Genomic DNA, 19,239 nt, shown 5'->3' with positions numbered 1-19,239 from the left:
ATGGATAAAGGGGTGGTTGAGGGGGAGAAGACAGAGAGTGGTAATCAATGAACACTGCTCATCGTGGACTAATGTTATTAGTGGAGTCCCTCAGGGTTCAGTATTGGGGCCTTTATTGTTTTCTGTTTTTATAAATGATATTGATGATGGTATATCAGGATTAATGTCCAAGTTTGCAGACGATACGAAGGTTGGCAGGGTTGTCAAGGACACTACTGACACTATACTGCTGCAACAGGATTTGGAAAGGTTGAGCAGATGGGCTTCGAGGTGGCAAATGAAGTTTAACATTGACAAATGTAAAGTACTACATATGGGAAACAGCAACCCCAGAGCAACGTATCAACTCTTTGGTACTACACTGACAGTGGTAGAGAATGAAAGGGACCTGGGGGTGGTGGTGCAGGCAGATATGAAGTTCTCTGAGCAGTGCAGACGAGCTGCAAGAGTAGCTCATGGTGTATTGTCAATGATATATAGGAATTTTTCTAGCAGGGATAAGGAGGTGATTATTCCCTTGTATAAGGCAATGGTCAGGCCACACCTAGAGTACTGTATACAGGCCTGGAGGCCTCATTTCAGGAAGGATGTAGAGCTGCTGGAACGAGTACAGAGAAGGGCAACTAGATTGGTGAATGGGACAAAGGGGTTCTCTTACGAAGAAAGGCTTAAGTTTTGCAAATTACAGTGTCTGGAAACTAGGCACCAGCGGGGTGATCTGATAGAGGTGTACAAAGCCTTGAATGGTTTGAGCATGCTCAATGCTGATGGGATTCTTCCTCTAGCTCAGAAAAATCACCTGACAGGGCATAAATTCAAATTGAGGAAAGACAGATGTAGGATAGATGTGCGGAAATTTGCCTTTAGCCAGCGGGTGGTTGGTGGGTGGAACAGACTTCCATCCCTTGTTGTGGAAGTTGATAGCCTAAATAAGTTTAAGGCTCAGCTGGACAGGTATTTCGAACGAACAGAGGGGTGAAGTGGAAGTGGTTATTTTTATTTATTTATGTTACTTTTTTTTTTTTTTTTTTTTTTTGGCTGATGCTGCATAAGCTTGCTTTCTTGCATCAAATGCCTCTACTAATGCTAATGCTAATGCTAATTTCTTCTAGATGTATTCTTATTTATATATAAATAAAACATTTTAAAGGTCCAAACCTCTCTGTTGGAACAGCATTTATAACCTTGGCCATTGTGTTCTGTTTTGTCGTAACAGCAGGCGTAACATCTGCAAGAAAATCACACAATCTACTTTTATATATAATGAAATTAAGATTTTTTTTTTTTTTAATGAAAACCCCCAAACATGAAAAGACATCAAAACCTACAGTACTTAGTACCATGCATGGGTTGAAGGAGATGGTGAGGGAGGGAATGTCTGAAACGTCGACCCTGGTGATTAAACATGGGTTTCACCACTTCAACTTCAACTTGAAATTGTTCCAATTTCAACATTGACAACCAAGGATGAAGACGTGCACTTCTACTTCCTTGCGCATATTTTAATTCTGTTTTTAAATCCTAACTTATTCACGCTAACTTAAATTTAAAATTATCATCCATTTTATTCTAACATCAATGCAGATTATAAAAAAAGTGAGTACCATAATAAATTAAATTAAGCTACGCTATTATATTGTGTTGGTTATAAATGGTACTTTAGGAGATCTACAATTTTCTAATTGTAATATATATTCATTATTCAAAATAACAAAGTAAGTAGCTAAGATAAGAAAAGGAGTCAGGCAGGGGTGTGCATCACCATTACTATTTAACTTATATATGGGGGATGCTCTAGAGAAAGTGAAGTGTAAAACCAAAGGAATAAATGTAGAGGGAGTACAGGTACAATTCATGTGTTTTGCAGGTGATATAGCAGCAATGAAGAAGAGTTGAAAAACACAATAGAAGTAATGGAAGAAGTTTTCTTAGAATACAGGTTCAAAATTAACACAAAAAAGACAAAAATAATGGTTGCTGGAAAAGAAAGCCAAAGAAAAACAGACAAGACAAATAGAGAACAAGAAAATTGAACATGTAAGTTCATTTGTATATCTTGGAAGCAACGTACAAGAGGATGGCAAAAGCCATTTAGAAATAAAAATAATTGCAATAGCGAAAGAAGCACTTAGGCAAAAGTGATCATTTATTGCAAGCAAGATAAACAAAGAAAAGAGGAAGAGATTCATATACTGCTGCATGGATATAAAACCTGGTCAATAACAGCAACAGACTGGAAGCTTTGTTCCTCAACTACTTTTGATAAAGTAGTTGAGGAACAAAGAACAAGCAAGAAAACCATAATAAAGAGGAAGATGTACCTAGGATATCTATGGAAACAATGATTGGATAGTAAACATACTAGAAGGACAGCTTAAAGGGAAAAGAAGCAGAGGAAGACCAAGAATCACACCACTTGATGATGTGCTCCGACTCGCAAGAATGAACTACAGTGAAGCAAAACAAAAAGCCCTAATAAAGATCTCTATGGCGACAGGCCTTGGCTTCTAAAATGATGATAATATTATATTATAAGTGTTATTTTATATTAGTATTAGTAGTGGTACTAGTTAGTATCATGCATGGGTTGAAGGAGATGGGGGGGATGCTGAAAACTTTGTTCTAGAGACTAAACATTCGTTTCACCACTTGAAGCCTCCAATAAACAAAGTGGTGGTATTGCACTGGTTGATGAGAGCTATCTAACATCTAGTATTAATATTACATTATAATAATATTAGTAGTGGTACCAGTTAGTATCAGCAACCATAGTATTGTTCTCAAAATCAAGGCTAGAATAAGTTACTGGAATAAGTTACTTGGTATCAGCTGACAGTTTGAGGAAATTCAAAGGTCAGCTGGATAATTACCTACACGAGGAGGGAAATACACAGGTCGTCTCTATTTACTTTTCTCTTATTAATCTAATTTACTTTTTTTAATGAATTACGCATCTATCACAAAGTATCTCCATTCTCTATCTAATAGATTATTTCTGATGAATGCCCTTTTTTCCATTGGACTGTTCTTCTGAATTGGCTTCTATAATCTCCCCCCACTTCCAAATCAGTCCAAACTTGTGCCACAACAAGTCAAAATCCTTTTACTGTCCAACTTCAAACTCACAGAATCAACTTTTCTACTTCCTCATTTATTCCTTCAGCTTCCACTTTCTGCTTTCCAGAAATGGAAGCTGAAGGAATAAATGAGGATCCAGCTTCCCTTAACATGTATTTCCCGAAAATTACAATCTACAGAAATTCAAGTCTAATGTCAACAAGTATCTTCTTTCATCTTCTCAACCTCTAACCCACACACACACAAACAGTACTAATTCTATACGTTCTAATACATTTCATGTTTGGGGATTTCATATAAAAAAACAGATTAAGTGATAAGAAATGTTTTAAACTTTTGAGTACATGATGGAATAAAGCACAGGCAGTTCTCGCTTTGAGTTTTTTTTTTTTTTTTTTCCAAAGTATCAAGAATCAACAAAATCGAAAATATGAAAATTAATTGAAACAAAATGAATGTTAACATTCATAAATACCCCATTTCAAACCACACACGTAGCTATACAATACAGTGTACCCAGCTCTGGAACGGATTAATATCTGTTCCAGAGACACCACCGTATCGTGAAAATATCATAACGTGAACACAATAACACATTGTTTTTTGGTAATTAGTTCCACGACCTCAGAAGTTGAAATTTTTCACTATATAACTTTAAAAGATCGTTTTTATAGTGAAAATTGTATTAGTTACCAATTCAAATCACTAAAATGCACTACACTTTCATTGTTATCATATGTTCTGTTATAAGAACCAATTCTGAAAGCCTTTGACATTTTTCTAAAGCACAATTCTGGAGGTCACGACCATACAACAAAACACACTGACTGGGTGTATTGTTTTATGGTCGGTACAATACTGCCAGTGGTAGAGGGTGAAAATGACCTGGGGGTAATTGTGCAGGCAGATATGAAGTTTCCCGAGCAGCGCAGACAGTAGTAGCTTGTGGTGTCTTGTCAACGATATACAGGTATTAAAAAAACTGAGTATTTTGCAGCTATATTCACACATGAGTTATTCAGGGAGGGGAATGTCAGAGGTGAATTAAACTCTGGCAGTGAGCTAGATGATTTTGTAATAACTGAGAGGAAATTGGAGGAGAAATTGTTGAAAATAAACATAAAAAAGGCACCCTGGGTGGATGGGGATTTATCCAGTTATATTAGAGGAGGCAGCAAAGGAAGTAAGCAAACCCTTAGCCTTAATTATGAGAGCTTCTCTGGACTAAGGGGAGGTACCCATGGACTGGAGATGTGCAAATGTGATCCCAATTCACAAAGGAAGATCAAAGGGCGACACATGTAATTACAGACCTGTTACTTTAACTTTTGTTCAAGGAAAATTAATGGAGGCACTGGTTAAAGAAGCACTGTAGGATCATCTAGATAAGACTTCAGTTATAGCTCGAACACAGCATGGTTTTGTTAAGGGAAAGTCTAGCCTGACCAATTTGATTGGATACTATGATGTGGTCACAAAGGAACTGGATGCAGGGAATAACTTTGATATCATATATTTGGACCTTAGAAAGCTTTTAGCATTAGCATTAGTAGAGGCATTTGATGCAAGAAAGCAAGCTTATGCAGCATCAGCCAAAAAAAAAAAAAAAAAACCCACTTCCACTTCACCCCTCTGTTCATTCAAAATACCTGTCCAGCTGAGCCTTAAACTTATTTAGGCTATCAACCTCCACCACAAGGGATGGAAGTCTGTTCCACCAACCAACCATCCGCTGGCTAAAGGCAAATTTCTGCACGTCTATCCTACATCTGTCTTTCCTCAATTTGAATTTATGCCCTCTCAGGTAATTTTTCTGAGCTAGAGGAAGAATCCCATCAGCATTGAGCATGCTTAAACCATTCAAGGCTTTATACACCTCTATCAGATCACCTCGCTGGTGCCTAGTCTCCAGACACTGTAATTTGCAAAACTTAAGCCTTTCTTCGTAAGAGCACCCCTTTGTTCCATTCACTAATCTTGTTGCCCTTCTCTGTACTCGTTCCAGCAGCTCTACATCCTTCTTGAAATGAGGCCTCCAGACCTGTATACAGTACTCTAGATGTGGCCTGACCATTGCCTTATACAATGGAATAATCACCTCCTTATCCCTGCTGGAAAAATTCCTGTATATCATTGACAATACTCCATGAGCTACTCTTGCAGCCCGTCTGCACTGCTCAGAGAACTTCATATCTGCCTGCACAACCACCCCCCAAGTCCCTTTCATTCTCTACCACTGTCAGTGTAGTACCACAGAGTTGATACGTAGCTCTGGGGTTGCTGTTTCCCATGTGTGGCACTTTACATTTGTCAATGTTAAACTTCATTTGCCACCTCTCAGCCCATCTGCTCAACCTTTCCAGATCCTGTTGCAGCAGCATAGTGTCAGTAGTGTCCTTGACAACCCTGCCAACCATCGTATCGTCTGCAAACTTGGACATTAAGCTTGATATACCATCATCAATATCATTTATAAATACAGAAAACAATAATGGACCCAACACTGAGCCCTGAGGGACTCCACTAATAACATTAGTCCACGATGAGCAGTGTCCATTGATTATCACTCTCTGTCTTCTCCCCCTCAACCACCCCTTTATCCATAGCAGCAATTTGCCTCCAATGTCACACTGCTCCAATTTGTGTAGCAGTCTGCCATGTGCAACAGTATCAAAAGCGTTTCTAAGGTCCAAGTATATAATATCAAAGTTATTCCCTGCATCCAGTTCTTTTGTGACTGCATCATAGTATCCAATCAAGTTGGTCAGGCAAGACTTCCCCTTAACAAAACCATGCTGTGTCTGAGCTATAACTGAAGTCTTGTCTAAATGATCCTGCAGTGCTTCTTTAACCAGTGCCTCCATTAATTTTCCTGGAACAGAAGTTAAGCTCACAGGTCTATAATTACTTGTGTCTGCCTTTGATCCTCCTTTGTGAATTGGGGTCACATTTGCTCATTTCCAGTCTATGGGTACCTTCCCTGAGTCCAAGGAAGCTCTCATAATTATGGCTAAGGGTTTGCTTACTTCCTTTGCTGCCTCCTTTAATATAACTGGATAGATCCCATCCACCCCGGGTGCCTTTCTTGTGTTTATCTTCAACAGTTTCTCCTCCACTTTACTCCCAGTTATTTCAAGATTCTGTAGCTTACTGCTAGAGTTGAATACACCTCTGGCATATCCCTTGCTGAATAACTCCTCATGTGTGAATGTCGATGCAAAATATTCATTTAGTTTGTTAGCTACCTGAGCAGGATCATCAACAGTTGACCCATCAATATGAAGTGGACCAATCTGATTCATCCCCTTCCTTCTAGAGTTTACATAAGTAAAGAACTCTTTGCTGTTTTTCTTTGCATCCCTTGCCAAGGATTTCTCGTAATCTGCCTTCGCCTGCCTAACCTTCTCTGTAACTTGGTTGCATATCAACTTGTATCTATCATAGGCTTCTGTGTCATGTGTTAATTTGTAAGTATCCCATGCATTTTTCTTCTCTGCCATATGCCTCATTAGTTCATCTGACATCCATTTTGGCCTAAACCTTGAACAATATTTCTTAGTTGGTATGTAAAGCCTAGTAGCTTCCAAGATAAGTTCTTTGAATGCTTCCCATTTTGAATTTGCTGTTGGTAACATCATCAGTTGGTCCCACTGTATAGAATTTAAATACTGTCTCAGTCCATCGTAGTCGCCTTTACGGAAGCAATAACCCTTCCCTTTACCCCTAATGGTAGTTACCTCTTTGAGTAAATCCCACTTCAACACACTGTAATCACTACCACCTAGTGGTTCATTTATCTGCAGATTCTTAATGCATGAAGAATCACTGCTGATAATCAAATCAAGAGTATTACTCCCTCTAGTTGCCTCCCGAACATGCTGATGTAGAAAACAATCATCCAATAAATCCACAAAAGCCCTGCCCCCAAATTCCAGTCAATATCTGGGAAATTAAAATCTCCCATTATAAGACTCTCTGATTTACTGGCCCATTCTATTTCCCTGTACAGTTCCTTATTATACTCATCAGAGTCATTAGGCCTATAGCACACTCCTACTCTCAATTTTGATCTCCCAATGCTTATGTCACACCAAACTGACTCAACACTGCACTGTCCAGCGATGTCAACTGGCTTCACTTCCTTGGTTTTTATGTGTTTCTTAACTAATAGCATAACCCCTCCCCCCTTCCTATCCTGTCTATCCTTTCTGTAGACGTTGTACTCCTCAAATTGCAGTTCTGCATCCCTTATATCTGTGTGACACCACGTCTCTGATATCCCAACAATATCTGCCTTTGATGTTTTGAGGAATACCTCAAATTCATCAAATTTATTTACTAAACTCCTAGCATTGGTGTACACGCAAGTATACCTGCACCTGTTTCTATTCTTAGCTACCCTAACACAATCCACGTGTTTACTTGTACCGCAATGGCTCCCAGCAGTCTCTGAAATACCATGCATCTTGTTTTTCAGGCTTCTGCTCATTCTAATAGAAGCAGTGCAAGAATCTCTTTCACCTCTGCCAGTGGCTACTGTCAATCTATTGGTCTTTGTCTCCCCCCAAGCTAGCAGTTTTCCGACCCACCTAAGTTTTCCGACTCCATTATTTCCGACTCCAGGTTTTTGATACTACTGCACATGGAAGACAGCTGAACAAATTGGAGCAGATTGCCATTGGAGGCAAATTGCTGCTATGGATAAAGCGATGGTTGAGTGGGAGAAGACAGAGTTGTAATCAATGGTTACTGCTCAACGTAGACTAATGTTATTAATAGAGTCCCCCAGGGTTCAGTGTTGGGTCCCTTGTTGTTTTCTGTATTTATAAATGATATTCGTGATGGTATATCAATTGCAGACAATACAAAGGTTGGCAGGGTTGTTAATGACACTAATGACAGTATGCTGCTGCAACAGAATCTAGAAAAGATGAGCAGATGGGCTGAGAGGTGGCAAATAAAGTTCCAAATCTGTGGTACTACCCTGTTAGTGGTAGAGAACGAAAAGGACCTGGAGGTAATTGTGCAAGCAGATATGAAGTTTTATGAGCAGTGCAGACAGTTTACAAGAGTAGCTCATGGTGTCTTTTCAATGATATATAGGAATTTTTTTTGCAGGAATAATGAGGTCATTATCCCCTTAGCATTAGTATTAGCATTAGTAGAGGCATTGGATGCAAGAAAGCAAGCTTATGCAGCATCAGCCAAAAAACACCACTTCCACTTCACCCCTGTGTTTGCTCAAAATACCCGTCCAGCTGAGCCTTAAACTTATTTAGGCTATCAACTTCCACGACAAGGGATGAAAGTCTGTTCCACCAACCAACCACTCGCTGGCTAAAGGCAAATTTCCGCACGTCTATCCTACATCTGTCTTTCCTCAATTTGAATTTATGCCCTCTCAGGTGATTATTCTGAGCGAGAGGAAGAATCCCATCAGCATTGAGCATGCTCAAACCATTCAATGCTTTATACACCTCTATCAGATCACCTCGCTGGTGCCTAGTCTCCAGACACTGTAATTTGCAAAACTTAAGCCTTTCTTCGTAAGAGCACCCCTTTGTTCCATTGACTAATCTTGTTGCCCTTCTCTGTACTCGTTCCAGCAGCTCTACATCCTTCTTGAAATGAGGCCTCCAGACCTGTATACAGTACTCTAGGTGTGGCCTGACCATTGCCTTATACAAGGGAATAATCACCTCCTTATCCCTGCTGGAAAAATTCCTGTATATCATTGACAATACTCCATGAGCTACTCTTGCAGCCCGTCTGCACTGCTCAGAGAACTTCATATCTTCCTGCACAACCACCCCCCAAGTCCCTTTCATTCTCTACCACTGTCAGTGTAGTACCACAGAGTTGATACGTTGCTCTGGGGTTGCTGTTTCCCCATATGTAGTACTTTACATTTGTCAATATTTAACTTCATTTGTAACCTCTCAGCCCATCTGCTCAACCTTTCCAGATCCTGTTGCAGCAGCATAGTGTCATTAGTGTCCTTGACAACCCTGCCTACCTTTGTATCGTGTGCAAACTTCGACATTAAGCTTGATATACCATCATCAATATCATTTATGAATACAGAAAACAATAATGGACCCAACACTGAGCCCTGAGGGACTCCACTAATAACATTAGTCCACGACGAGCAGTGTCCATTGATTACCACTCTGTCTTCTCCCAATCAGCCACCCCTTTATCCACAGCAGCAATTTGCCTCCATGTGCAACAATATCAAAAGCCTTTCTAAGATCCAAGTATATAATATCAAAGTTATTCCATGCATCCAGCTCCTTTGTGACTGCATCATAGTATCCAATCAAATTGTTCAGGCAAGACTTCCCCTTAACAAAACCATGCTGTGTCCGAGCTATAACTGAAGTCTTGTCTAAATGATCCTGCAGTGCTTCTTTAACTAGAGCCTCCATTAATTTTCCTGGAACAGAAGTTAAACTCACAGGTCTATAATTGCTTGTGTCAGCCTTTGATACTCCTTTGTGAATTGGGGTCACATTTGCACATCTCCAGTCTTTGGATATCTCCCCTGAGTCCAAGGAAGCGAGTCCAAGGGATGCAAAGACCAATAGATTGACAGTAGCCACTGGCAGAGGTGAAAGAGATTCTTGCACTGCTTCTATTAGAATGAGCAGAAGCCTGAAAAACAAGATGCATGGTATTTCAGAGACTGCTGGGAGCCATTGTGGTACAAGTAAACACATGGGTTGTGTTAGGGTAGCTAAGAATAGAAACAGGTGCAGGTATACTTGCGTGTACACCAATGCTAGGAGTTTAGTAAATAAATTTGATGAATTTGAGGTATTGCTCAAAACATCGAAGGCAGATATTGTTGGGATATCAGAGACGTGGTGTCACACAGATATAAGGGATGCGGAACTGCAATTTGGGGAGTACAACGTCTACAGAAAGGATAGACAGGATAGGAAGGGGGGAGGTGTTATGCTATTAGTTAAGAAACACATAAAAACCAAGGAAGTGAAGCCAGTCGACATCGCTGGACAGTGCAGTGTGGAGTCAGTTTGGTGTGACATAAGCATTGGGAGATCAAAATTGAGAGTAGGAGTGTGCTATAGGCCTAATGACTCTGATGAGTATAATAAGGAACTGTACAGGGAAATAGAGTGGGCCAGTAAATCAGAGTGTCTTATAATGGGAGATTTTAATTTCCCAGATATTGACTGGAATTTGGGGGCTGGATACTCACACACTAGCAGGGCTTTTGTGGATTTATTGGATGATTGTTTTCTACATCAGCATGTTCGGGAGGCAACTAGAGGGAGTAATACTCTTGATTTGATTATCAGCAGTGATTCTTCATGCATTAAGAATCTGCAGATAAACGAACCACTAGGTGGCAGTGATCACAGTGTGCTGAAGTGGGATTTACTCAAAGAGGTAACTACCATTAGGGGTAAAGGGAAGGGTTATTGCTTCCGTAAAGGCGACTACGATGGACTGAGACAGTATTTAAATTCTATACAGTGGGACCAACTGATGATGTTACCAACAGCAAATTCAAAATGGGAAGCATTCAAAGAACTTATCTTGGAAGCTACTAGGCTTTACATACCAACTAAGAAATATTGTTCAAGGTTTAGGCCAAAATGGATGTCAGATGAACTAATGAGGCATATGGCACAGAAGAAAAATGCATGGGATACTTACAAATTAACACATGACACAGAAGCCTATGATAGATACAAGTTGATATGCAACCAAGTTACAAAGGAGGTTAGGCAGGCAAAGGCAGATTACGAGAAATCCTTGGCAAGGGATGCAAAGAAAAACAGCAAAGAGTTCTTTACTTATGTAAACTCTAGAAGGAAAGGGATGAATCAGATTGGTCCACTTGATATTGATGGGTCAAGTGTTGATGATCCTGCTCAGGTGGCTAACAAACTAAATGAATATTTTGCATCGACATTCACACATGAGGAGTTATTCAGAGAGGGGAATGCCAGAGGTGTATTCAACTCTAGCAGTAAGTTACAGAATCTTGAAATAACTGGGAGTAAAGTGGAGGAGAAACTGTTGAAGATAAACACAAGAAAGGCACCCGGGGTGGATGGGATCTATCCAGTTATATTAAAGGAGGCAGCAAAGGAAGTAAGCAAACCCTTAGCCATAATTATGAGAGCTTCCTTGGACTCAGGGGAGGTACCCATAGACTGGAAATGTGCAAATGTGACCCCAATTCACAAAGGAGGATCAAAGGCTGACACAAGTAATTATAGACCTGTGAGCTTGACTTCTGTTCCAGGAAAATTAATGGAGGCACTGGTTAAAGACGCACTGCAGGATCAGTTAGACAAGACTTCAGTTATAGCTCAGACACAGCATGGTTTTGTTAAGGGGAAGTCTTGCCTGACCAACTTGATTGGATACTATGATGCAGTCACAAAAGAACTGGATGCAGGGAATAACTTTGATATTATATACTTGGATCTTAGAAAGGCTTTTGATACTGTTGCACATGGAAGACTGCTACACAAATTGGAGCAGTGTGACATTGGAGGCAAATTGCTGCTATGGATAAAGGGGTGGTTGAGGGGGAGAAGACAGAGAGTGGTAATCAATGGACACTGCTCATCGTGGACTGATGTTATTAGTGGAGTCCCTCAGGGCTCAGTGTTGGGTCCATTATTGTTTTCTGTATTTATAAATGATATTGATGATGGTATATCGGGATTAATGTCCAAGTTTGCAGACGATACAAAGGTTGGCAGGGTTGTCAAGGACACTACTGACACTATGCTTCTGCAACAGGATCTGGAAAGGTTGAGCAGATGGGCTGAGAGGTGGCAAATGAAGTTTAACATTGACAAATGTAAAGTACTTACACATGGGAAACAGCAACCCCAGAGCAACGTATCAACTCTATGGTACAACACTGACAGTGGTAGAGAATGAAAGGGACTTGGGGGGTGGTTGTGCAGGCAGATATGAAGTTCCCTGAGCAGTGCAGACGGGCTGCAAGAGTAGCTCATGGAGTATTGTCAATGATATACAGGAATTTTTCCAGCAGGGATAAGGAGGTGATTATTCCATTGTATAAGGCGATGGTCAGGCCACACCTAGAGTACTGTATACAGGTCTGGAGGCCTCATTTCAAGAAGGATGTAGAGCTGCTGGAACGAGTACAGAGAAGGGCAACAAGATTAGTGAATGGAACAAAGGGGTGCTCTTACGAAGAAAGGCTTAAGTTTTGCAAATTACAGTGTCTGGAGACTAGGCACCAGCGAGGTGATCTGATAGAGGTGTATAAAGCCTTGAATGGTTTAAGCATGCTCAATGCTGATGGGATTCTTCCTCTAGCTCAGAATAATCACCTGAGAGGGCATAAATTCAAATTGAGGAAAGACAGATGTAGGATAGACGTGCGGAAATTTGCCTTTAGCCAGCGAGTGGTTGGTTGGTGGAACAGACTTCCATCCCTTGTGGTGGAGGTTGATAGCCTAAATAAGTTTAAGGCTCAGCTGGACAGGTATTTTGAACGAACAGAGGGGTGAAGTGGAAGTGGTTTTTTTTTTTTTTTTTTTTTTTTTTGGCTGATGCTGCATAAGCTTGCTTTCTTGCATCAAATGCCTCTACTAATGCTAATGCTAATGCTAAGCTCTCATAATTATGGCTAAGGGTTTGCTTACTTCCTCTGCTGCTTCCTTTAATATAACTGGATAGATCCCATCCACCCCGGGTGCCTTTCTTGTGTTTATCTTCAGCAATTTCTCCTCCATTTTACTCTCAGTTATTACAAGATTCTCTAGCTTACTGCCAGAGTTGAATACACCTCTGGCTTTCCCCTCGCTAAATAACTCCTCATGTGTGAATGTCGATGCAAAATATTCATTTAGTTTGTTATCTACCTGAGCAGGATCATCAACAGTTGACCCATCGATATCAAGTGGACCAATCTGATTCATCCCCTTCCTTCTAGAGTTTACATAAGTAAAGAACTCCTTGCTGTTTTTCTTTGCATCCCTTGCCAAAGATTTCTCGTAATCTGCATTCGCCTGCCTAACCTCCTTTGTAACTTGGTTACAGATCAACTTGTATCTATCATAGGCTTCTGTGTCATGTGTTAATTTGTATGTATCCCATGCGTGATTCTTCTCTGCCATATGCCTCATCAGTTCATCTGACATCCATTTAGGCCTACACCTTGAACAATATTTCTTAGTTGGTATGTAAAGCCTAGTAGCTTCCAAGATAAGTTCTTTGAATGCTTCCCATTTTGCATTTGCTGTTGGTAACATCATCAGTTGGTCCCACTGTATAGAATTTAAATACTGTCTCAGTCCACCGTAGTCGCCTTTAAGAAAGCAATAACCCTTCCCTTTACCCCTAATGGTAGTTACCTCTTTGAGTAAATCCCACTTCAGCACACTGTGATCACTGCCACCTAGTGGTTCATTTATCTGCAGATTCTTAATGCATGAAGAATCACTGCTGATAATCAAATCAAGAGTATTCCTCCCTCTAGTTGCCTCCCGAACAGGCTGATGTAGAAAACAATCATCCAATAAATCCACAAAAGCCTTGCTAGTGTATGAGTGACCAGCCCCCAAATTCCAGTGAATATCTGGGAAATTAAAATCTCCCATTATAAGACTCTCTGATTTACTGGCCCACTCTATTTCCCTGTACATTTTCTTATTATACTCATCAGAGTCATTAGGCCTATAGCACACTCCTACTCTCAATTTTGATCTCCCAATGCTTATGTCACACCTAACTGACTCGACACTGCACTGTCCAGCAATGTCCACTGGCTTCACTTCCTTGGATTTTATGGATTTCTTAACTAATAGCATAACCCCTCCTCCCTTCCTGTCCAGTCTATCCTTTCTGTAAACTTTGTACTCCACAAATTCCAGTTCTGCATTCCTTATATCTGTGTAACACTACGTCTCTGAAATCCCTACAATATCTGCCTTTGATGTTTTGGGCAATACCTCAAATTCATCAAATTATTTACTATACTCCTAGCATTGGTGTACATGCAAGTATACATGCATCTGTTCTTTTTCTTAGCTACCCTAACACAACCCATGTGTTTACTTGTACCACAATGACTCCCAGCAGTCTCTGAAATATCCTGAATCTTGTTTTTCAGGCTTCTGCTCATTCCAATAGAAGCAATCCCTTGTACAAGGCAATTGTCAGGTCACATCGTGAGTACGTATAGAAGTCTGGAGGCCTCATTTTAAGAGGGAAGTAGAGCTGTTGGAATGAGCACAGAGAAGATGAAAAGATTAGTGGATGGAACAAAGAGTTACTCTACTAAAGAAAGGCTTAAATTTTGCAAATTACAGTGTCTAGAGACTAGACACCTGTGAGGTGATCTGACTGAGGTGTATACCTGTTTCACATCTCCATTCTTTCCAAATTCCTGTCCAGTTCAGCCTTAAATTTATTTAGGCTCTCAACTTCCACAACAAAGGATGGAAGTCTGTTCAACCGACCAACTACCCACTGGCTAAAGGCAAATTTCTGCACATCTATCCTCCATCTGTCTCTCCTAAATTTGAATTTATGCCCTCTCAGGTTATTATTCTGAGCAAGAGGAAGAATCTCATCAGCAGTGAGCATGCTCAAATCATTCAAGGCTTTATACATCTCAATCAGATCACCTCGCAGGTGCCTAGTCTCCAAACACAGTAATTTAAAAAATTTAAGCCTTTCTTCGTAAGAGCAACCTTTGTTCCATTCACTAATCTTGTTGCCCTTCTCTGTACTCGTGCCAACAGCTCTACATCCATCTTAAAATGAGGCCTCCAGACCTGTATACAGTACTCAAGGTGTGGCCTGACCATTGCCTTATAAAAGGGAATAATCACCTCCTTTTCCCTGCTAGAAAAATTCCTGTAGATCATTCACAAGATACTATGAGCTACCCTTGCAGACTGTCTGCACTACTCAGAAAACTTCATACCTGCCTGCACAATTATCTTCAGATCCTTTTCATTCTCTACCACTGTAAGTGTAGTGCCACAGAATTCATACATCACTCTAGAGTTACTGCTTCCCATATGTAGTACTTGACATTTCCCAATGTTAAACTTCATTGGCCACTTCTCAGCCCGTCTGCCCAACTTTTCTAGATCCTGTTGCACCAGTGTACTGGCATTGGTGTCCCTAACAACTCTGCCAACCTTCGTATCGTCTGCAAACTTGGATATTAAGCTTGATATACCACCATCAATATCATTTATAAATACAGAAAACAACAATGAACCCTGAAGGACTCCACTAATAACATTAGTCCACGATGAGCAGTGTCCGTTGATTACTACTCTCTGTCTTCTCCCACTCAACCATCCCTTTATCCATAGCAGCAATTTGCCTCCAATGCCACACTGCTCCAATCTGTGCAGCAGGCCTCCGTGTGCAACAGTATCAAAAGCCTTTCTACAATCCATATATATGATATCAAAGTTATTCCCTGCATTCAGTTCTTGACTACATCTTAGTATCCAATCAAATTGGTCAGGCAAGACTTTCCCTTAACAAAACTCTGCTGTGTCCGAGCTATAACTGAATTCTTGTATAGATGATCCTGCATTACTTCTTTAACCAGTGCCTCCATTAATTTTCCTGGAACAGAAGTTAAACTAACAGGTCTATAATTACTTGTGTCGCCCTTTCATCCTCCTTTGTGAATTGGGGTCACATTTTCACATCTCCAGTCCATGGGTATCTCCCCTGAGTCCAAAGAAACTCTCATAATTATGGCTAAGGGTTTCTTTGCTGCCTCCTTTAATATAACTGGAAAGTTCCCATCCACCCCAGGTGCCTTTTTTATGTTTATCTTCAACAATTTCTCCTCCACTTTCCTCTCTGTTATTACAAAATAATCTAGCTCACTGCCAGAGTTTAAATCACGTCTGGGATTTCCCTCTCTGAATAACTCCTCATGGGTGAATGTAGATGCAAAATACTCATTTAATTTGTTAGCCACCTGAGTAGGATCATCAACAGTTGAACCATCAATATCCAGTGGACCCATCTAATTCATCCATTTCCTTCTAGAGTTTACATATGTAAAGAACTCTTTGTTGTTTTTCTTTGCATCCTTTGCCAAGGATTTCTCATAATCTGCCTTTGCCTGCCTAATCTCCTTTGTGACGGTTACAGACCAACTTATATCTATCATAGGCTTCCACGTCACCCATTAATTTATATGTATCCCATGCATTTTTCTTCTCTGCCATATGTCTCATTAGTTCATCTGACATCAATTTAGGCCTAAACCTTGAACAATATTTCTTAGTTGGTATGTAAAGTCTAGTAGCTTCCACGATAAGTTCTTTGAATGCTTCCCATTTTGAGTTTGCTGTTGGTAACATCATTAGTTGGTCCCACTGCATAGAATTTAAATATTATCTCAGACCATTGTAGTTGCCTTTACGAAAGCAAACACCCTTCCCTTTACCCCTAATGGTAGTTACCTCTTTGAGTAAATCCCACTTCAGCACACTGATCACTGCCACCTAGTGTTTCCTTTATCTGCAGATTCTTAATGCATGAAGAATCACTACTGATAATCAGATCACGAGTATTACCCCCTCTAGTTGCATCCCAAACATGCTGATGTAGTAAACAATCATCCAATAAATCCACAAAATCCTTGCTCGTGTGTGAGTGACCAACCCACAAATTGCATTCTCAATGCTGATACTGATGGGATTCCTCCTCTTGCTCAGAATAATCACGTGAGAGGGCATAAATTCAAATTAAGGAAAGACAGATGTGCGGAAGTTTGCCTTTAGCCAGCGGATGGTTAGTTGGTGGAACAGACTTCCAATCCTTTGTTGTAGAAGTTGATAGCCTAAATAAATTTAAGCCTGAGCTGGACAGGTATTTGGATTGAATGGATGGGAGAAATGGGAACTTTTTTTTTTTTTTTTTTTGGCTAATGCTGCATAAGCTTGCTTTCTTGCATCATATGCCTCTACTAATGCTAATGAGGCAAGTGTCAGGCCACACCTTGAGTACTTTATACAGGTCTGGAGGCCTCATTTTAAGAAGGATGTACAGCTGTAGGAACGAATACAGAGAAAAACAACAAGATTAGTGAATGGAACAAAGGGTTGCTCTTATGAAAAAAGGCTTAAGTTTTGCAAATTAGAGTGTCTGGTGACTAGGCACCTGCAAAGTGATCTGACTGAAGTGTATAAAGTCTTGAATGGTTTGAGCATGCTCAATGCTAATGGGTTTCTTTTTCTTGCTCAGAATAATCGCCTGCAAGGTCATAAATTCAAATTGAGAAAAGACAGTTTTAGGATAGATGTGCAGAAGTTTGCCTTTAGCCAATGGTTGCTTGATTGCTGGAACAAACTTCCATCTGTCTTTGTAGAAGTTGACAGCTTAAATAGATTCAAGGCAGAACTAGACAAACATTTGGAGTAAGTGTATGGGCGAAATGAGAAGGGAGTGTGTGTGTGTGTTTTCTTTTTGGCTGATGCTATATAAGCTTGCTTTCTTGCATCATGTGCCCTTGCTAATGCTAATCTTTGAAAAAGGAAATGCTGCTCCAATGTGCCAGCTAAACTGTGATTTTACAAATTTGTGTATTATCAACTGTTTATTTCAGTTGTGTAATATGTATATATTACACAACTGAAATATGTATATATAAGAGCAATGAGATTTTCTGGGTTTTTTTTCTGTAAACCCCTCTGTGTGGATGTATTGAGGTATTGGGGCATAAATTTAAATTGAGAAAGGATGGTTGCAGGACAGATATGTCGAAATTTGTTTTCAGTCACCAGGACTGAAAACAAATTTTCAGGCTTGTTTTGTTGAGGAAAGACAGTTATAGCATAGGTGTGCAGAAGTTTGCCTTTAACTAGTGGGTGGTTAATTGATGGAACAAACTTCCATCTGTTGTTGTAGAAGTTGATAGCTTAAACAGATTCAAGGCAGAACTAGACATTGTTGTCATTCTGTTTAACAACACAAGGGCTACTAAGGCCAAATTGTGTCTGTTCATTCTTAATTCACAAAACGCATATTGTAAGAAAGGTTAAATTATATGCTTCTGTACAAGCCAATATGTTTTAGATATAACAAAAGTTCTTCAATATTTGCTTAATTTCCTAAGAAATTAGATAATTCAGGTGATATATTCAATGTGGAGAGGGACTGAAAAGTGTTTGACCGGATGGTTGAATGTAAGGGACAATCAACCAGAAAATTACAGACTGTAAATTGCATCTGATAGGATTACTGTGATGGGTTTTCTCCCAATAATAGAAAGAGAGGAGTATGATGAGTGTGTCCAATTTCTGAGTCCTGCCAGTACCACTTCCTCTTGTCGGTTTCGTCAGAAGCCAGAGAGTCACAGCTTTGGATCTTCTTTTATCTGGTAACGTTTATTGTTGGTGTCACTTTTCCAGGTCTGTGACCATTTATTGTAGCATGCTTTGCGTATGACAGTCTTATAGCCAGAGAAAGGAACCCGAAGATGTTGCGAGAGAGCGGGTTGAGGATGTTTAGCGGCAAAGTCAGCACTTTCATTTCCTGGAATGCCTGAATGGCCAGGGATCCAGAAAAAACTGATTGACTGATTGGACACCCTGCAAGCAAACAGCCGGGAATGAATCTGTTTCAATGTAGGATGAGAAGAGGAGAAATTTTCTTATGGCAGAGACAGTACTAAGAGAATCTGTGTAAATTATGGCAGATGAGATGGAAAGCTCAATAATCTTACTAAGCACTAACTTAATGGCATATAATTCAGCTGTGAAGCCGCTGCAAGCAAGCGGTAGTGTGGCTGACCTTGTACATAAAGGATAAACTGCCGCAACACCTACCATACTCTCAGTTTTGGAACCATCCATATAAATTTAACAGGCATGGTTGTTCATAGTAGCATGAGCTGAATGTAATTGTCTGACATTGCAGGGAGGTATAATATTTTTCTCCCACTGGAGGACGTGTATATATCTTGAGAGACACATATGTCCTAGGAGCAACAGGTGTAGTTGTGTCTGGGAAAATTTCATTTAAATTGACATTCCAAGTCTGAACAAGCTCTTTGATCCTGAGCGAGGCAGGTCTATTTTCATTTGGCTTGCTCTCATAGAAGGATTCCCAAAGAGTATGCTATTTGGTTTTTAGGAGCATTAGCAACTAAGGCCA

The 19,239-nt window shown here is 40.1% G+C and overlaps 1 protein-coding gene across 2 annotated transcripts in view; it reads right to left on the bottom strand.

The window, feature by feature from the left end:
• deltaCOP (coatomer subunit delta) overlaps positions 1-19,239 on the bottom strand; it is a 198,456-nt gene that overhangs the window by 88,062 nt on the left and 91,155 nt on the right. For both annotated transcript variants that reach the window (XM_090381569.1, XM_090381568.1), the window contains exon 8: positions 1,159-1,228. In XM_090381569.1, coding sequence (XP_090237695.1) covers positions 1,159-1,228 — 70 coding nt within the window. The remainder of the gene's footprint in view (positions 1-1,158; positions 1,229-19,239) is intronic.

This window comes from Mastigoproctus giganteus, chromosome 9 (assembly GCF_048544385.1).
Source record: "Mastigoproctus giganteus isolate SK-2022 chromosome 9, ASM4854438v1, whole genome shotgun sequence".
NCBI classification, from domain to species: Eukaryota; Metazoa; Arthropoda; class Arachnida; order Uropygi; family Thelyphonidae; genus Mastigoproctus; species Mastigoproctus giganteus.
Note: the sequence above shows the minus strand (reverse complement) of the source record. Positions and strands in the feature narration are given on the sequence as shown.